The 18,084-nt window shown below is 37.4% G+C and overlaps 1 protein-coding gene across 1 annotated transcript in view; it reads left to right on the forward strand.

The window, feature by feature from the left end:
- Positions 1–18,084, forward strand: part of LOC149257141 (TOM1-like protein 3) — a 154,268-nt gene that overhangs the window by 27,387 nt on the left and 108,797 nt on the right. Inside the window, exon 2 of the mRNA XM_089413653.1 lies at positions 8,492–8,570. Coding sequence (XP_089269779.1) covers positions 8,492–8,570 — 79 coding nt within the window. The remainder of the gene's footprint in view (positions 1–8,491; positions 8,571–18,084) is intronic.

Genomic DNA, 18,084 nt, shown 5'->3' on the forward strand with positions numbered 1-18,084 from the left:
GGACTTGGATCCCATATAGGGAGGCCAAACCCCAAGATGAAGACCCACTTGCAATCCTATATAAGATCCAATGCATTTTCTCACCTTCCAGTACAACAATTTATTAGTGCAATTGAGCAAATGAGCTTACAAATCATGGAACCAAGTGGGCATTTCTTAGTGGCATGTTATTCTATAATAGGCTTCAGAAAGTACGGGTGTCTCCAGGCTTAAGAGGGAGGTTAATTAAGGACCCTATTAGGTGGTTTCAACCTCTAAGGCAATGGTAGGTCCATGGTACATCCGTCAAATGGCAGGTGTCATGTGAAATAATGATGGAACAGAGTGGGGTAATAGGGAAGGCTCCAAGCCACATGCCATGGTACAATGGTAGCTATAAGGAGGGAAGCCCACACATGGGTGTATAGATGTAGAAGGGAGATGTAGAAGGGAGCAATCATGGTACATGAGTTACCCCATCCATTTTTTTTCCACCCTTCTTTATATGCCTTTTGCCTTTTATTGATTTTTCTTTCTTTCTTTTAACTACTTGGGGCTCTAGGGAATGAGAGTATGATTCATATAATATAGCAGTGAATACCCCTTTAAGGTTGGGCAGTCCATCGCCCACCAGGGTTTGGGACAATTATGGGTTCCTTAATGATGTAGGGGCTTACATAGGTTCCCTAGGAACCAGGGTGATGACCATAATGATAGGGGTAGAGCTCATGTTTGGGTTTTGCCCATGTGCTAAATTTTTATGTCTTGACCATTTTTTGGATTTTGTGGTACATTTCTTGTTATAAGTGGCTAAATTGTGCTTTTAAATTTCTTTTTAGCTGCATCAACCTCCGAAGCATCGTTCCAGGCCCAACCCAAAGTGTGGACAAGGGGAGGGGGAGGCTAACTCCTTGTGGACCTAATGGAAAAATGTGGATCTAGATGGGAAATATGTGAGAAGGGGTTATAATGAGCGGAAGGGAGTGATGTATGTAGTGTCGGGAAGCGGGACCACGCAACCAAAATCGAGGTTTCCCATGTAGTGCCACTCCTAAAGCTAGTAGCCACTAGAGTAGATCCCACGAGACTAGGATACAAGACTAACCAACAAGTTGGACAAGGGGACAATGTTGAAGAATGTAACTAGTGTCGGTCTTTATAATTGTATTTTTCAAAAGGAAAAATTATTGTAAAAGAAAAATATTTTGAAGCACGGGTTTAAAGTTTTTTCATTTATTTTCTAGGTTATAGCCTCCATTGAAGGCTTCTAGGTTTTGTCAAGAGTCAAGAGAGTCATTGTCATATTTATTAAACCCTTCTCGGGCTTTTGTGTCATGTAAAGAAATTTATTTTTGAGTCAAAATAGTCATTTTGTCCCTCCTCACCAAGTCGGCCTTTTCTTGGAGAAGTTGGCCCTATTGGAGGCAATTTGACCCTATGGAAGCAATTTTAATAGAGACAACTTGACTCATTTGGAAATACACTTGCACACGTTTGATCTACAAGAGAAAGAGGACGAAAAAGAGAGCGAAGTGTAGGAGAAGAAGACCTAATCTAAGGAAGAAGGAAAATTGAAGTTTTTGGGCATCTCTCTCACACATGCGAAGATTTTAGGGTTTTTGGACGAGTAGATGGGGGTTGAAATTTCTGAAGTAGTTGCAAGTTCGAAATTTTGTAGTTTGGGTGGGGGGGGGGAATTCTGGATTGAAGCTGCATTTGGGGAGCTGACACTTGGAGACTTTGGTAGAATACATCTACTTGAAGGAAGGGTTGACTTGGTGATTGGAGAAGGTCTTTGTCTAGGTCAAAAGGGCCTTGGATTGTCTCATTTTGATTTGAATCTACTCGTGGAAGAGTTGGACTGAGTTTTTTCTAAGATAGGGGTTTTGCCTTAGTTGAGTGCCTACATCTTGTGTTCATTGTTCTCGTGATCTTCATACATTTTATTTTGGTAATTGCTTGATGAAAGATAACATAATAAAAAAGTAAAAGAAGCCAACATAATTCACAAGTAATTATCAAGAAAAGAGGAATCAAACCCTAATTCCTACATGCATTGATTTCTTAACAGACAAAAGTATAGACCAAGCCCATTCTTTCTACTGAATCCCCTCACTAATCCATGTCTAGATGTGTCCATGACAAGTAAGCAAAGTGTTGAAAATATCATCAAGAAAGCAAAAAAATCCTAATTTAATTTGTCCTTGAATAAAATTAGGAATTAAATTGTAATTATAATTCTCATAGCAACTTGTAATAGTTAACTAAGTTAATTTGACTTAGTTGACTCAGTTAATTCGAGTTGGGAGTCTATCTAGAGTCATGTAGAGTGGTTCCTAAATTTTAGGGCTTGGTTGAGTTCTTTTGGGTTGTAATTATTTAATCCAGTTAAACTAGTTCCAACTAATGAAGGAATTAGTGGGAGATCTAGTAGTGGGGTGTAACCAACACTGCTCAACCAGTAAACTGAAGATTCGCTCATAATTAACTCATGCATTTCAGATTAGAGAAAGACCCAATTGAGATTGGAGTTCAGGGACAATGTACTATTAGCTGTAAAATCATCTAAATTAAACAAATTGTGCATGCAGTAAGAAGAAGACGTAAAATAAATCATTCCTTAATTAGAAAACTCACTAATTTTAGCTATTCGAATTGCCTTTAAAAGGAGGAATGAAAGCACAAGTTTAATCATTTTTTTGGTGAGCACAAGTTGGTGAGACCAAGCAATAGGAAGCACAAGTTTGTTCGTGGAGCTTGTGAGAGAAAGGTGTGCCAAGAGAAGCTTGTGCACATGTTGGTAGTGAGATAGATAGAGATATTGCAGAGGTTGTTCAGGCTTGAGCAAAGCATTATAATCTTCTCATATTTTCTGATTAATGCAATATACAGATAGAAGGGGTTTTTCGCTGTGGCTTTCCCTAGGAAATTATTGTGTTATGTGTGATTGAATTTTTTCTCTTATATGCTTCGTGATTTCATTGATCTTTTATTGTTAATGCTGATGAGTAGAGTAGATTCAAGTCAATTGTTTTAGCATATTACAATCTATAGTTTGAATCTACAAGGAATTTCTACACAAAGATACCCAATTACATAATGAAAAGCGTTGGAAGGCCCACCTTCAAACATACGATCATAATAGATGGGCGAGGGCACAAAATGGCTGGCTCAGGTGGTGGAGAATGGTGGCACATTGAGCTATCTGGTGGCTGCAAGGGGCCTCAATTGAAGACAAATCTAGGTGAAAATTTCTCCTATGGGTGTCACCCACTGGTGGTGGGTAACAAGTACCATGCAACATCTGAAAACAAATTTGCTGCAAAATATTAGATATGATAATATAATATTTTTAATGTCCAACAAGTGACCATAAATAGGTCAAAGAGACTACTAGGTCCATTAGAAACAATACATATTAGAGTGCACTGTTTGTAAAAGTGTTTTAAACCCCAGGAAGGTATTGACAACTTCTAGAAAACATTTATGCAACAAACTAGGAGAGTGTGCTCGCTGTGAAATAGGGTTTAAAGCCTAGGAAACCCTAAAATAGAATGATCCAAAAACCATAGTTTTGTCCCATGAGGCAATGCCATTGATAAGAAATCTTTGGATCAGATGGAAAAATTGGTGAAAAAGATGGACCCGAAACTCGAGATCCATAGTCACAAACAACAATGGTGCCACCAAACAAAAGCTTCATATCAGTGATTGAACAGAGTGAGGGAGGTACATGCATGCCGTGAAACCATGCTAAAATTCCCAAATGTTAGTGAGGGAATTGAATGAAACCAAAACCAACCCAAATTCTGTAATGAGTGAAGAGATAAATAACACTACGATGGTGAAGAGAAGTCTCACTCAAGAGAGAGAAAGAAACCTTAGAATACGTGTGCTAGAGAGAGAAATAACCAGTGTTCCACGGGGTCACGTCCCCCAGCTGGGGGTCGACTTTCCTAGCTCCCTCACGCTCTGGGGACTTGGGGACGACTAGGGGTCGTTTCCCCACGCTCCCAAAAAGCAAGGTACACACGGAAACTTGTAAGGGGGCGTTTCCTTGATTTTCGGGGTTGAATCCTCCAAATGGGGTTGTTTCCTAGGCGAAAGGGGTTGTGTGGGGTCGTGAGGGGTTGTTTTCCTAGACAAAAATTATAATTTTTTTTTTAATGAAACAAAAAAATCCTAATTTTTATGAACTAGGAAGGGTTTAAACTTTATTTTCAATGTTCATTTCACATTGTTTCATCTTTTCATGATATCACTCTACTCAGTGGTCCTCTCGTCCTTTCACATTTGCTTTTCTGTTTCAGACTTCAGTTGTAGACTTCAATTTATTTTGAATCTTGATATATGATATATTAGACTTGAGTCTTCACTCTATAAAAATTTGACCTTTGATGTATCAGAGTTTTATTCAATATTCAATATTCATAGCTAAAACTTCAATATGGTTTTAACTTTAGAACTTCAAACATTTATTTTCATTGTACATTGTTAGTAGTTACATTGTACAGTTACAAACTTACATGTATGATGTATGATTATATGATATCATGCTTTTTGTTTTAAATTTGTTTCAGACTTCAGTTATATGATTCATCGATTTATCATTTATCCTTTATGATGTAAGTGTTATATATTATATAATGATAAAGACAATTACATTATAAACATTAAAATTTCGATGATATATCATATATTTTTATATCTATAAGTTTTTTAAGACCCCGGCGTCCCCCACGTTTCCTAAAAATTGGTGGGGAGCTTTTGCATAGGCCGCTCCTGCGTATCCCCACTCCCTCGCCCCCACGTCCCTTAAACTTGGTGGAACATTGGAAATAACCCAAACATGAGATAGATGAAACCAAGAACAAGAGAGCATGGTGGTTTATGGTTCTCATAGGTTAAAGCACTTGTTAAGAATGAATTAATGAATAAAGACAGTGTGTAGAAATACAACAAAGAGTTATGTATTTATACACAATGAAAGAGGTTGGTGCTTTCCCAAGGAGGGGTTATGGGCTTAGATTGAGTTGACTATGTCAGCCTTAACTAAACCTACAAATATGATATAAAAGTACAAATAATGTTTGTTGTGGCTTGTGAAGATTACACCCTTCAAAATTAAAAAATTGTCTTTTGGTTGTTAAAATTTAAAAAAACTTTTGTTTTACTGCTCGATGTTTAGCATTTTAAAGTGGGATCCTACATATGTTATGTTCAGAAATGCTGAAAATATTAATGGGCATAATTATCTTATGCGGAAGCAACATGTGATAGTCAACTATTGTTACAAACAATTGTTGGAAGTGAGGATAGACAAAGTACTAAAAGATTGAATTGATGAGGAGCCATAAGAGGTCTATGACTTAGAATAGTGAGGCAATGATGAGAATAAAGGTTTACTCTCTGCCATTGAGGAAATGGTTTTGCATGTATAGGATTTAGTGAAAGCTTGTATTTGTGAAGAAGGTTGATGGGTCCATAACAGCATTCTGATAACTATTCGAGTCAAATCGACTTGACTAGTTTAAATTGTTTTTTTTGCCAATGTAGTCTGGAATCAATGGTTGACTAGGTTGAAACAGTGATTGACTTACTCAACAACTTGGTAGAGTCCTCAATGACCTGGCCAAGTCTGATACACTTAGTAGGTTGCCTAATTGTGAGCTCACTCAACTTAAAAAATAAACCCCCCACACCCACCCCCACTACCATCAATAAAAAGGAAAAGACAAGACAAAGTAACTCAAACCCTCCGAGGCCCCTAAACCCATCTTTGTAAACACCCTTGTCCTCTTTTACGCCAGACACTTCTCGTTGTGTATATTTGAATTTTGAAGAACTTGGCATCATAGCATTCACCAGTTGTTCGAACAAATTTGGAGTTTAGTTGGGACAGATTTTAGTGGGAAGTGATTTGCATTTACTATCTACTACCCATTTGCTACGAGATTGGAGGAGATTTGCTGATTTGTCTCACCCAAAGGAGGTATGGGACAATAACTCGAGAGATGGCATAAGATTAAATACTATCATTCCTATAAAATATAATATGTTATGCATATTCTCAAAACCATATTAACAAAGGTTTATACACAAGGCACAAACTGTGTCATGCAAGCAATGTAAACCCAAATAATTGGCACACACAAATATATTACACAACATGATTTTGCACTAGAGAAAATCCTCACGGGGTGGAAAAACTTCAGAGTACACTGCAATGAATTGCAGGGGTTACATGGATTTGTTTCTTAGCGTATTGATTGTCTTTTACCCCTGCGCATTACACAAGGGCTTGGTGTATGAGTCCATTCCTAGAGTATGCTGTGAAGAAAGTTGTGTGGATCTCCAACATTTGTTACAAACTGATTTTAGTTGCAAGAAAATTGCTTGTTCATTTTCCAAGAATTGTGCAGTTCCAAAATGCCAACAGTTGTGACTATGTTGCTAGATGGCATATTTTTTGGTTGTATGTTACAATTATCAAACTGTGTACATGTGACGATGTCATGTACTGATGTGGTGAATATCATATGCTGATGTGTGTTGCCATTGTTTGCAATTGTCATGGGTTCACATGAATGCCATACTGATTATTGTTTGTTTGCTAGGTTGTCATGGCTAAGAGTTGGGCTTATTTTGGTGTTTTCATGTGGATAAGCCACATGTGCAGGTGATGCCATAGCTAAGATGCAGGGGTGTAGGTGGTTTAGGAGAGCCATGACGAGTGCCTACAAATGAGGGCTTGTATGAGTTATTGTATTTCTAATTCTGAATGTCTCATGTCATACTCACGAATCCTAGCCATAAGTGCATGATAGTAGAATAAATCCAATCAAGATGAAATTACAATGATACGACCAGTCTTTGGCAAAGGAATGAAAAGAAAGTTCATTCATTGAATATGAAATGAACCTGGTTCATATAGTGACTATCTAAATTAAATAAGATAACGATTTTTTATATATATATTAAAATAATTTATTGAATATATAATATTATAATATAAGAGATTACTTACAATGACCTACGTGACGGGATGTATACACATTGACAGGTCAGGAGGTGAAAGGTTATGATGAAGGGTTATGCCCCTTAGTAAGGATGTACTGCTTTATTTATTGTTATTGTTATTATTTATATACTTGTGTCCATTAAATTGCCTATCCCTTCAAGGATGTTTTGTCCTCAAAGTATTTTATGGAAAAGGCTTCTTTTTCCTTTGTCATGCAATACTTGTCATAGTTCTTGATTCTCGAGGTTGAAGACATGAGATGGTGTGCTCTTCTGAAAGTTGAGCAGAATTGTCGAATGGTTAAATCTGACCACACTAATTTGATTTTCTGTGGATTTGTGTGGCAACAATTTCTGTTTTGAGACTGAATTGAATCTGAATTAATACTCTTTGAAATGTAGTTTGAATATTATCTTTGTTCTAAGCAACGGAGATACATGGATTGGTCAAAGTATCAACTCCTGTGATTTGGATGTAGATGAGGTACACATGTTACTGTAGATAAGCTCTGATACCAAATGAAATGAACAAAGTTCATTTCCTGAATATGAAGTGAGCAACCTGGTTCATAAAGTGAATATCCAAAATTAATAGGATAACATAAAAGAACTAGACAGATCAAAATAATGTATTGAATCTGTAATATCATATATGGTTTACAATGACCTACATGGCAGTATATGTACACATTGACAGGTCACGAGGTTAAAGGTTATGATGTACCACTTCAGTTATTACTATTATTTATTTGATGATCATTTATATATTTATATCCATTACAAGGAACAACCAACACTAGCAAAAAATGAGTAGCAAATGGTGCTTGAACGGTTTTTAATAGAAGGTAGAGGGCAGGAGAACTAATGAAGAAAGGGTGGAAGAAATTTGGGTTTTTCCTTTATATATATATATATTATTTTTAGTTTTTTAATAGAAGGTAGAGGGTAGGTGAACTAATGAAGAAAGGGTGGGAGAGATTAGGGCTTTTTCTTTATATATAGTATACACAACACACACACTGGGGCATTTGCTGAACCCCCATGTTAGGGATGTGTGGAGTTCCATGTCCCATAGAAGAAAATGGATAGGGATGTAACCCCTTGCGTCCCGTGTACCCTACCAAATTTGTTATGACCTGGTTATACCTCTTGTTTCCATGATGGTATTTCTGTTTGGGATGTGGACCCGAGGTGTGGGTACATTTTCTCACGTATCACTGTTGCATTTGCATTTTACTTCTTGAATGTTTAGGCCTGTCTTTGCTTTAGCATGCCTTTTCACTCTATATGCAATGTACCATATTGTGGCTAATTTTTTTAATGGTCTTCATTGAACATTCAAGAAAAAAATTCTTAAATGTGTACGCACTTAATTTTCTATATCTTGTTTTTGAATATGAAACAAATTTTTTGATTTTAATTTTAGTTATTGTAAGTTGTAGTGAGATCTATTTATGATTTGATTGGGCTGAATTTGAATTTGAAAAAACAGACAAGCAAAGGATGTAGTCAAAGCAGTCAAGAAGCGTCTTGGGAATAAGAATTCTAAAGTTCAGCTTCTTTCTCTGACGGTATGTAATCTGTTACAGACAATGGATTTGTTTGAACACACCAAAGTTTTGAAATTCTGGAACGAATTGTGTATTTGTCTTAATGGGAAATAGAATATAGTCTGTGATATTCCTTTTGAAGAGGTATCAACAAGAAGAAACAATGAACAAGTAAAATGTTAAGCTATGCATGTCTCTTTTCTTTGGAGATAGCGGGAGGATAATTTGTTATGAATATGGACTGTCATGTATAAAAACAATATTTGACCGCATTGTTATACTAGTTTTCACTAATTCTTGTCATGGATATATAGATATATATGGAAACTCTATTTTGTGTTTTTTTTTAATATAAGATCTTTAAAATAAAACATTAATGACAATGGAATATGTAGAACATCCAGGCAGTTTCAAACTTGTAAAAAAATGTCTTTTCCAAAATATGTTAAAAACCTATAAATTCTAAAACATATAAAACAAGATATCTAAAGCTACAAGCAAAGGACTTAGTAGTGCAAGTCCCTAATGTCAGATTCTTCGGGCTTGGCTTTCTTTGAGTCTCCTTCCTTAGCAAAGTTAGCATGATCTCTATCTCTCTTCTTATTCTTTGGATTGTCGGGACAATCACTCTTGTAGTGACCCTTCTTATGGCATTGATAGCATTCTATCTTGGACATGTCAACTTTCTTCCTTGGTCCCTTCGATCTCTTTCCTTTATGTTGAGAAATGTAGGCATTTGAAACTCCTTCAGAATTGACAACTAATGAGATACTTAATTCTTCCTGACTGCAGGCAGTCCATAGTTCTTCAAAAGTGGGAGCTTCCTTCCAACTGTTAAGACCTGTAGCAAATGCACCCCAAGTAGGTGGTAATCCTAATAGGGCAGTGATCACGAGTTCTTTGTCTGGAAAAATTTCATCAATGGCCAAGAGATCATCCCTGATTCTAGCTATCTTCACAAAGAAGGTTGCCACAATGTCTTCTTTAGTCATCTTTGTGGTCCTTAGCTCATTCTTCAAACTTGCTACTTGACCAATGTTCTTAATAGTAAATAACTTTGGCAAGGCTTCAAACATTTCTTGAGCATGATCGATGTTAGATATGAATGGGACAAGGTTGTCCTTTATTCCTTCTACCATCAGAGTCATGGCTACCAATTCTAATTTATTGTATTTCACTTTCTCAGCATCACTAGAAACCTCTGTAGGCTTCTTTACTTTCCCTTTGACCAACTCCAGTACCCTGTTCTTTTCAAGGTTTAGGTCAATCCTCTTCTTCCAGGACTTGTAGTTAGAGGATCCTTCAAGTTTGTTCTCTCCCTTGATTGTGTTAGACATTTTCCTTGAGTATAGAAGACTCCTTCCCTGAGATAGTCCTTTTGCATGGATCCCTGGTCGAGTGCTTGACACTGCCTTTTACTTCCATCTTCACCAAAGATCTGATACCATATTAGAAAATCAGAAAGGTAGAAAGATTTTCTTATACTTGATAATTACTTGTGATGTTTCTTATTATTACGATATTTTATATCTTCTTTCTTTTAGTTCGTCAAGCAATTACCAAAGCAGCGACACATAAAACAATAGATAATAGATGTAGGCACTATGCCAGGGAAAAACCCCCCTTGAGGGGAAAACCTAGTGAAGGTAATTCTTCCTTTCAATAGTATTCTTTGAGACTCTTCACCCTAGACCAAGACCAAACCTTCCCTCCACACCAAGTCAACCTTCTAGATCTTTGACCCTTTCCAGCAACTTCGACTAGGCAACAACTTCCGGCAAAAACGAAACTTAGGAGACTTCGATCTCCCAATCCAGACCACGAAATAGAGAGAGAGAGGCACCAAAATTTCGATTTTTCCTTTCTCCTTAGACTTCCCCAAACTCACTTTCACTTCGGCGTCCTGGCAATAGACTTTGTACCTTTTCCCAGCGACAAGAGAACTTCGCACTTTTTCCTGCTACAAGAGAATTTCACACTTTTTCCCAGCTACAATAGAAATCGAACTTGTGTGTGAGAATGATGCTCCAAATGAATTCAATGAGCTTGTATTTATAGGCTCCATGTGTGATCCAGGAGGATCCATCGATCCAAATGCACAAGTGTTCGAAGTGTCATCATCAATGTTCATGGGTGTCTTTCAGTGTCGTCGCCGCTTTAATTCAGTGTCGACAGATCGACAATGTTGGTAATGATCAGTGTTCAGGTAATGTTATGGTTTCATGGCGTTCAGTTGATATGATGTTGTACTTGGCTATCGACTTATGTCATCGACAGTGCCGCCAGAGTTTGGTCGACGACATGTGTTTTGTCGTCCGACTTTGCAGGATTTAAGGTTGATATAGTTGATTGTGTAAAAGGGTTCGAGTTAAAGTACTTGGTCGACGACATAGTCTTGTCGTCGTCACCAGTGTTAGTTTCAAAGATGTGATGGTCGTCGTCATGCAATGTTGACGAATGTCGCACGGAGACCATAAGGATGTATCAGGGTCGATCGTCCGTAAAAGGCTTTAGTTTCGCCAATGTCGTTGTGCAAAGCCGACATGGGTCTTTGAACAGTTAAAGAAATTGTTTACCTATGCCTGGACCTAAACCCTAACTCCTAAGCTATCCTATTATTCTTTGTTACCCTAAGAATCCTATTCTACACATCTAAACTATCAAAATCCATTTCCTAGCATATGCTTAAAACCCTAAGCTATTCCTATGCTAAACCATTCAAAAACCCTAATACATTAGCTCATGTATTAATCTACATTCAAAATCCATTTGCAATCCTAAAAGCTCTAAACTTATGATCCTAAACCTAATGCTCAATGTCCTACCCATGTATTAAATTACATTTACAAATCCAAATCCTAATCCTAAACCTATGTATTAAAACACATTCAAACTCCATAACCTAACTCTCAACCTATTGTATGTTTAATACAATGAAAAAACATTATAAAACAAATGTTAATACATATAACAGTCCTAAACCGCGCGGGTTGTAGACTGCATTAGGACTGTAAGGGTATGTGATTAGCGTTTGAAAAGCCACCGAGGTTAGAGGTGACCGCAACAGTTAGCAGTAACCGTCGAGTTTCGGAACCGTATCCATGTGAATGCAGTGCTGATTGCCACCGCCACCGTCAACTCTAACAGCTAACGGAAACCATAATCACCGACATGTGAACGCTATGGGATAACAGTTGGGCTTGGAAACTGTGCGGAGATAATCGCCAACCTAAACTGCGGCGGGAACCGTGGAGCAACGGTCACATGCGACAGTCACCGCCACCGCCAACCAGAACCGTTGGCGAATTAACAGCGGGATTAGTAGGTGTTCACATGCACTGGCAAGCGCCTCCGCCCGGTTAAGAAACAGTTAACGGTTTCAGTTCATATACTATGGAAATTTGGGTTTTGTAATGTATTTTTGGCATGAAATTAATTAGATGACCATAACTATAACCCTAAGGTGTCACTTGAGGTGGAAAACTCAACCTATTTGACCCCAGAAGTTAGCTTGTTCACCCCAAAACCAGTCAGAGGATGTTATGGTGTATTTACAGGCCTATAAAGACAGATTTGTTCATTGAAGACGAGAGGAGAGTTTACAGTTTTCATGTGCAGGTTCTCGAGGGATGTAGGCTGTTTTGTTTTCAGGGTTTCGGGAGCATCGGGAGTCGGATTTGGAAATCGTAAGAGATGTTGGAAAGCTGGTTTAGAGAGCTATTTGATGACGGTGACTAGAAGTGCATGTGTTCACATTCAGTCTGGTCTTTTCACTGTGTAATCCACTTCTTCTTTCTCTTTCCTAATAAAACGGTCGCCCATCTTGAAAGCGGACCCGGAGACGTAGTCCATCAGGGACAAACTCCGTAATCAATATTGCTGTCTGGTATAACTGTGTTTTTTCTGTTTTTAATTCAGTTTTGCATCTTTCTCATGGTTTATCAACTGTCGTAAAGTGTTCTGCTCCAGCAGTCTTTCTCGTTTTCCGTGTTTTTAGTTATCATTCAATTCACTAATAGCTAATCAACTCTACATCAATATTTAACATTATGATCATATCAGATCATATAATTTGGTATTAGAGCAGGTTTTCATTTGTAGAGTTGCCATTGAATGTTAACCAGGTCTAAGTCACAACGAGGAGAAGGAATCCTTGAGCAGATCGATCCAGAGATTGGAAAGCGACGAGTCGTTTGAAAATCGACCATGTCAGGACCTGATGCAGGTGGAAACACTGAGACTAAGATGAGTGAGGAACAATTTCAGCAGGTGTTCTTAAATATGCAGCAGATGTTGGGAGAATTGTACGAAGACAAGAAGGCGAGAGATGCAGCTTCTTCTTCGAAGGCATCGAAGAAGGACAAAGGTAAAGGGAAGAATGATAAACCTCCTTCACCTCCATCATCTCCATCATCCTCTTCTTCTTCTTCTAGTGCAGCATCTGAAATGGATAAGAAACCTAAGAAATCATCTCTTTTGAAACTTGATGTTAAATTTGAGTTACCTGTTTATGATGGTGAAATGAATCCTGAAAAGTTAGATAACTGGATAAAGCAGTTAGAAGTGTATTGTCGCATTCAAAACATTTCTAAAGATAAAACTAAAATTCAGTTAGCTACACTTAGAATGAAGGGAACATCTTTAATTTGGTGGGAAAGCAAAACACAGTTAGATGTAAAGCAAACAAGAAAAGTTATCTCTTCATGGTCTAAGTTTTTGAAAGCTCTTAGGAAACAGTTCTATCCTTTAGGATACATGCAGCAAGTTGTTATTGATTAGCAACATCTGAGGCAAGGTAAAGGGCAGAGTGTTCAGGAGTTTACTTAGGAATTCAGGAAGAAAGCATTGGCGCTTGGTATTTCATTGGATACACGTGAAACTTTGTTAAAATACATCGACAATTTACATTCATATTTGTAGCATACTTTATTAATGTTTAAGCCTGATGATTTTGACGAGGTGTGTGTTCAGGGCATACATATTGAATCAGGTGGCAGACCATTCAAGTTGTCATCTTAGTCATCTAAAGAGATGGAAAATAGAGAATCCAAAGACAGTAAGGGGAACATTTCGAAGAGAAAGAAATCAATAGTCGTTCAGAAGGAAAGACCTACCTGTTCTCATTGCCAGAGAATTGGTCATGATGAATTGAAGTGCTGGAAACTTCATCCATAACTTAAGTCCAAAAAGTTCCTTAAGGGGAGGGATGAAAAGAAGGCCATTGCAACACTCCAGCAAGACCTCGGTTCAGATTCAGGTGATGAACATAAGTTAACCGCCATGGTTACGACAGGTAAAACTTTTGATATTGGTTCAAGTTCGAAATCTAATGTATCTTCTTCAAACATAAATCCTCCACATGAGGATAAACGAGTTGAACTTTTCCACATAAGGATAACTTCTAAGCATACAAAGATTGACACAATGTTTGACAGTGGATTGCAAGCAAATTTAATCTCTGAGCAAATAGTTAATCAATTGGGATTGGAAACACATAATCATCCAAGATCGTAGGCGTACCCATTAGGCTGGATTAATAAATCAACTCAGATACATGTCACAAAGCAGTGCCGGTTAAAATTTGCAATTACATCTAAGTACATCGATGAAGTGGAAGTAGATGTGGTCCCGATAGACATTTGTGGAGTTGTCTTAGGGAGTCCTTATCTTTATGATAAAGATGCAGTCTTTTACAGAAGAGAACATAAATATCACCTAAAGAAAGAAGGGGTTGAATTTATTGTTAGGGCACATAAAGTCAAATCAAACTTGGATTTAACTGTTTCAAATCAAGTTAAGCAGTTTATAAGTTCAAGTAAATATGTACTCATGGTTATTAAGGAACAACATCAGGTTGATTGTTCGAGATGCGAGATTCAGTTTATAGATCAATTGGTTAAGGTGGTTAATTCTTTTCCAAGAAGTCTTATTCATGAACAAGATAAGCAACATGAGATACATTTAATGTCCTACGAACATCTTCTTAAAGACAGAATGAATCTCAATTCATTCATTCAACTGAATTATAGAAGCTATCATCATCAGCAGTGTATTGTAGGGAATGGTACATGTGAGTCTAATCAGAGACTTGTTTCAGATGGTATGTTTATTTTCAGTTTCAGGGGTGCAGGTCAGTATTGGGGAAAGTCATTGTCGCATTTCTTTAGTATTGCATCATCATTTCATGCTTTTAAAAGTAATGAAGCCTCTCTTCAAGTGGAGAGGAAGTCTATAAGTTTTCATGACAAAGCATTTTCGAAAGCAGATCTAAAGATTCCTTACCATGGTTTGAAAACTAATGCATTAATTGGAAGTGTAAGTCAATGGAAAAATCAGTTAATAGACATAGTGATTCAAGTAAATCAACAATTACTTAGATACTTTCAGAATCAAACTAAGTTGCAACAGTGTTTTCATCGCAGCTGGATGAGTTATGGGCAGCAAATTCACTTAGTAGTCAGTCAACAGGAAAGTAAATCAAGTCAAGTAATTTCTACAAAATCAAAATCAAAGGAGTCTTTGAATATTTCAGTTATTCTGGAAAGCAGATTGTTAATACCCATCAAATGTATTGAACAAAGTTTTATGAATACTATTTTCAAAGATGTTTCTGAATCATTAACTAATGATTCTTCATGGAAAGAATTCAATTGACATGTTGATAACAGGTTGTTTACCCATCGTCGCAAGTTGGCCATACTGTGGATGGAAGAAACATGTCACCGAATTGAAAGGTATTAAGGTCAGCATCATTAAGGTCATCATAGCATGCAGATGATTGATCGAATGTATTGGTACATCACCAGTTCAATGTGGAAAGAGAGGGAATTCTACCCTCATCGACTATTTCTTAGTCAAACTTTGGTGGTCCAAAAGCTTTCAAGTGGAGAGGAAATGATCCAGGAGGATCCATTGATCCAAATGCACAAGTGTTTGAAGTGTCGTCATCATTGTTCATGGGTGTTGTTCAGTGTCTTTCAGTGTCGTCGTCGCTTCAATTCAGTGTCGATAGATCGACAATGTTGGTAATGATCAGTGTTTCGGTAATGTTATGGTTTCATGGCATTCAGTTGATATGATGTTGTACCTGGCTATCGACTTATGTCATCAACAGTTTCGCCAGAGTTTGGTCGATGACATGTGTTTTGTCGTTCGACTTTTCAGGATTTAAGGTTGATATAGTTGATTGTCTAAAAGGGTTCGAGTTAAAGTACCTGGTCGACGACATAGTCTTGTCGTCGTCACCAGTGTCAGTTTCAAAGATGTGATGGTCTTCGTCGTGCAATGTTGACGAATGTCGCACGGAGACCATAAGGATGTATCAGGGTCGATCGTCTGGAAAAGGCTTCAGTTTTGCCGATGTCGCTGTGCAGAGCCGACATGGGTCTTTGAATAGTTAAAAGAAATTGTTTACCTATGCCGAGACCTAAACCCTAGCTCCTAAGGTATCATATTATTCTTTGTTACCCTAAGAATCCTATTCTACACATCTAAACCATCAAAATCCATTTCCTAGCATATGCTTAAAACCCTAAGCTATTCCTATGCTAAACCATTCAAAAACCCTAATACATTAGCTTATGTATTAATCTACATTCAAAATCCATTTGCAATCCTAAAAGCTCTAAACCTATGATCATAAACCTACTGCTCAATGTCCTACCCATGTATTAAATTACATTTACAAATCCAAGTCCTAATCCTAAACCTATGTATTAAAACACATTCAAACTCCATAAGCCGACGTGATCGTCTTCTAGGTCGACATGGTGTGGAGGATACATAAATCATATTTGACTCAATACTTAACCTTTTTGCATGATTCAAAAGCCCAAGAAGGGTTTCTTTAAAAGTACAATGACTCTATTGACAAAGAATAAATCCTAGAAGTCCTCAATGGGAACTTTGACCTAAAACATGGTGACCCAAGCTTGAAACCCATGCTTTAATAAGTCACAATAATAATAATAAAAATTATTTTCTTTATTTTTTTGACAAGTACATTACATGATGACTCAAGTACATTAATGAAAACCGAACATAGTTACATTTTCCAACATTCTCTTGCTTGATAACTGTTTGTGATGTGATTTTTACTTTAGATTAGCTTATTCTTTTCACTTGATTATTATTAGTGTTTTCTTCATCAAACAACTACCAAATCATAAAGAACAATGAGACAAAGGACACAAGATATAGGTGATCAACCATGGCCAAAACCTCTCCAACTCTAAGATGAAAACCCACAAAAATTCTTCTTCTTAAAGAATCTTCAATTGACGAATTCCATGACCTCGACCCTTGACCAAAACCCCTCCAAAACCAAGTTAATGCCTTTCCTTTTGTTGAAGAATGTAACTAGGTTCGGTCTTCATAAAATGTATTTAAGTCACAATGAAATGTATTTATCAAAAGAATGAAAAATATATTATTATTATGACTTATTAAAGCATGGGTTTCATGCTTGGGTCATCATGTTTTAGGTGAAATTCCCCATTGAGGACTTCTAGGATTCATTCTAAATTTCTAAGTCATAAAGTCATTGTCCATTTAAAGAGACCCTTCTTGGGCTTTTAAATCATGTAAAAATGTTTATTATTGAGTCAAATAACGTTTTTGTCACCTCCACACCAAGTTGACCTCAAGGAGATCAAGTCAACCTCAATCTGGGTAATTCGACCTCACCAGAAGCTTATATATACAAGCAGTTCAAATTCATTTGGAGCACTCACTCTCTCACAGACAAGTTTGATATCTAGAAAAAAGAGATGGAAAAGTGTGAAGTAGGAAAATAGGCTAAAAGTAGTGCGTAGTTGGAGAAGAAGGAAGAAAAGGTCAAGATCAAAATTTTGGGCTATCTATCTCTCTCTCGTGTGGATTTCTCTAGGAGATCGAAGTCTCTCTTGTCAAGTCGAAGTTGTTGCTGCTGCTGCCACTGCCAGTTGCTGGGTCGAAGTTGTTGTTGTTGTTGCTACTGCCAGTTACTGGGTCGAAGTTGTTGCTGCAAGATCAAAGTTGCTGCTGAAGGGTTATCATCTGAAAGAAGGAAGAAAGGGCTGACTTGGTGTGGAGGAAGTTTGTGTCTACGTCAAGAGTCTTAGATTATCTCAAGAAGTTATTAAGGAAGAGTTGTTGACTGGGTTTTCCCCTAGATAGGGATTTTGCCCTGGTTGCCCGCCTATATCTAGTGTCTGTGATCTTTGTGCTATTGTTTTGATAATTTCTTGATGAACTAAAAGATAAGAGAAGAACATAAAAATAAGGAAGTCACAAGTAATTATCTATATAAAGAAAATCTTTTTGCCTTTCTGATTTTTAACACTTTCATGAATTTTTCTTCTACAAAGTCAACCTCAGCCAAACTAGCCTTCCAGTGGCAGCATCCTCTCCTTCGACCTCCTTTTTTCAGACCTGGAACTCCTTGACTGCAATTCGGCCTAACTGCAGTAACCCTAGGCCACACGTGTGAGCAAGATCATGGAGAAATTGTCCTCTTTTCTTCTTCACTTGGTGAGATACTTTTTCCTCAACACCT

The sequence above is a fragment of the Pinus tabuliformis genome, chromosome 6, assembly GCF_031772625.1.
Source record: "Pinus tabuliformis cultivar Carrire ecotype Pingquan chromosome 6, CPIR1, whole genome shotgun sequence".
Classification (NCBI taxonomy): Eukaryota; Viridiplantae; Streptophyta; class Pinopsida; order Pinales; family Pinaceae; genus Pinus; species Pinus tabuliformis.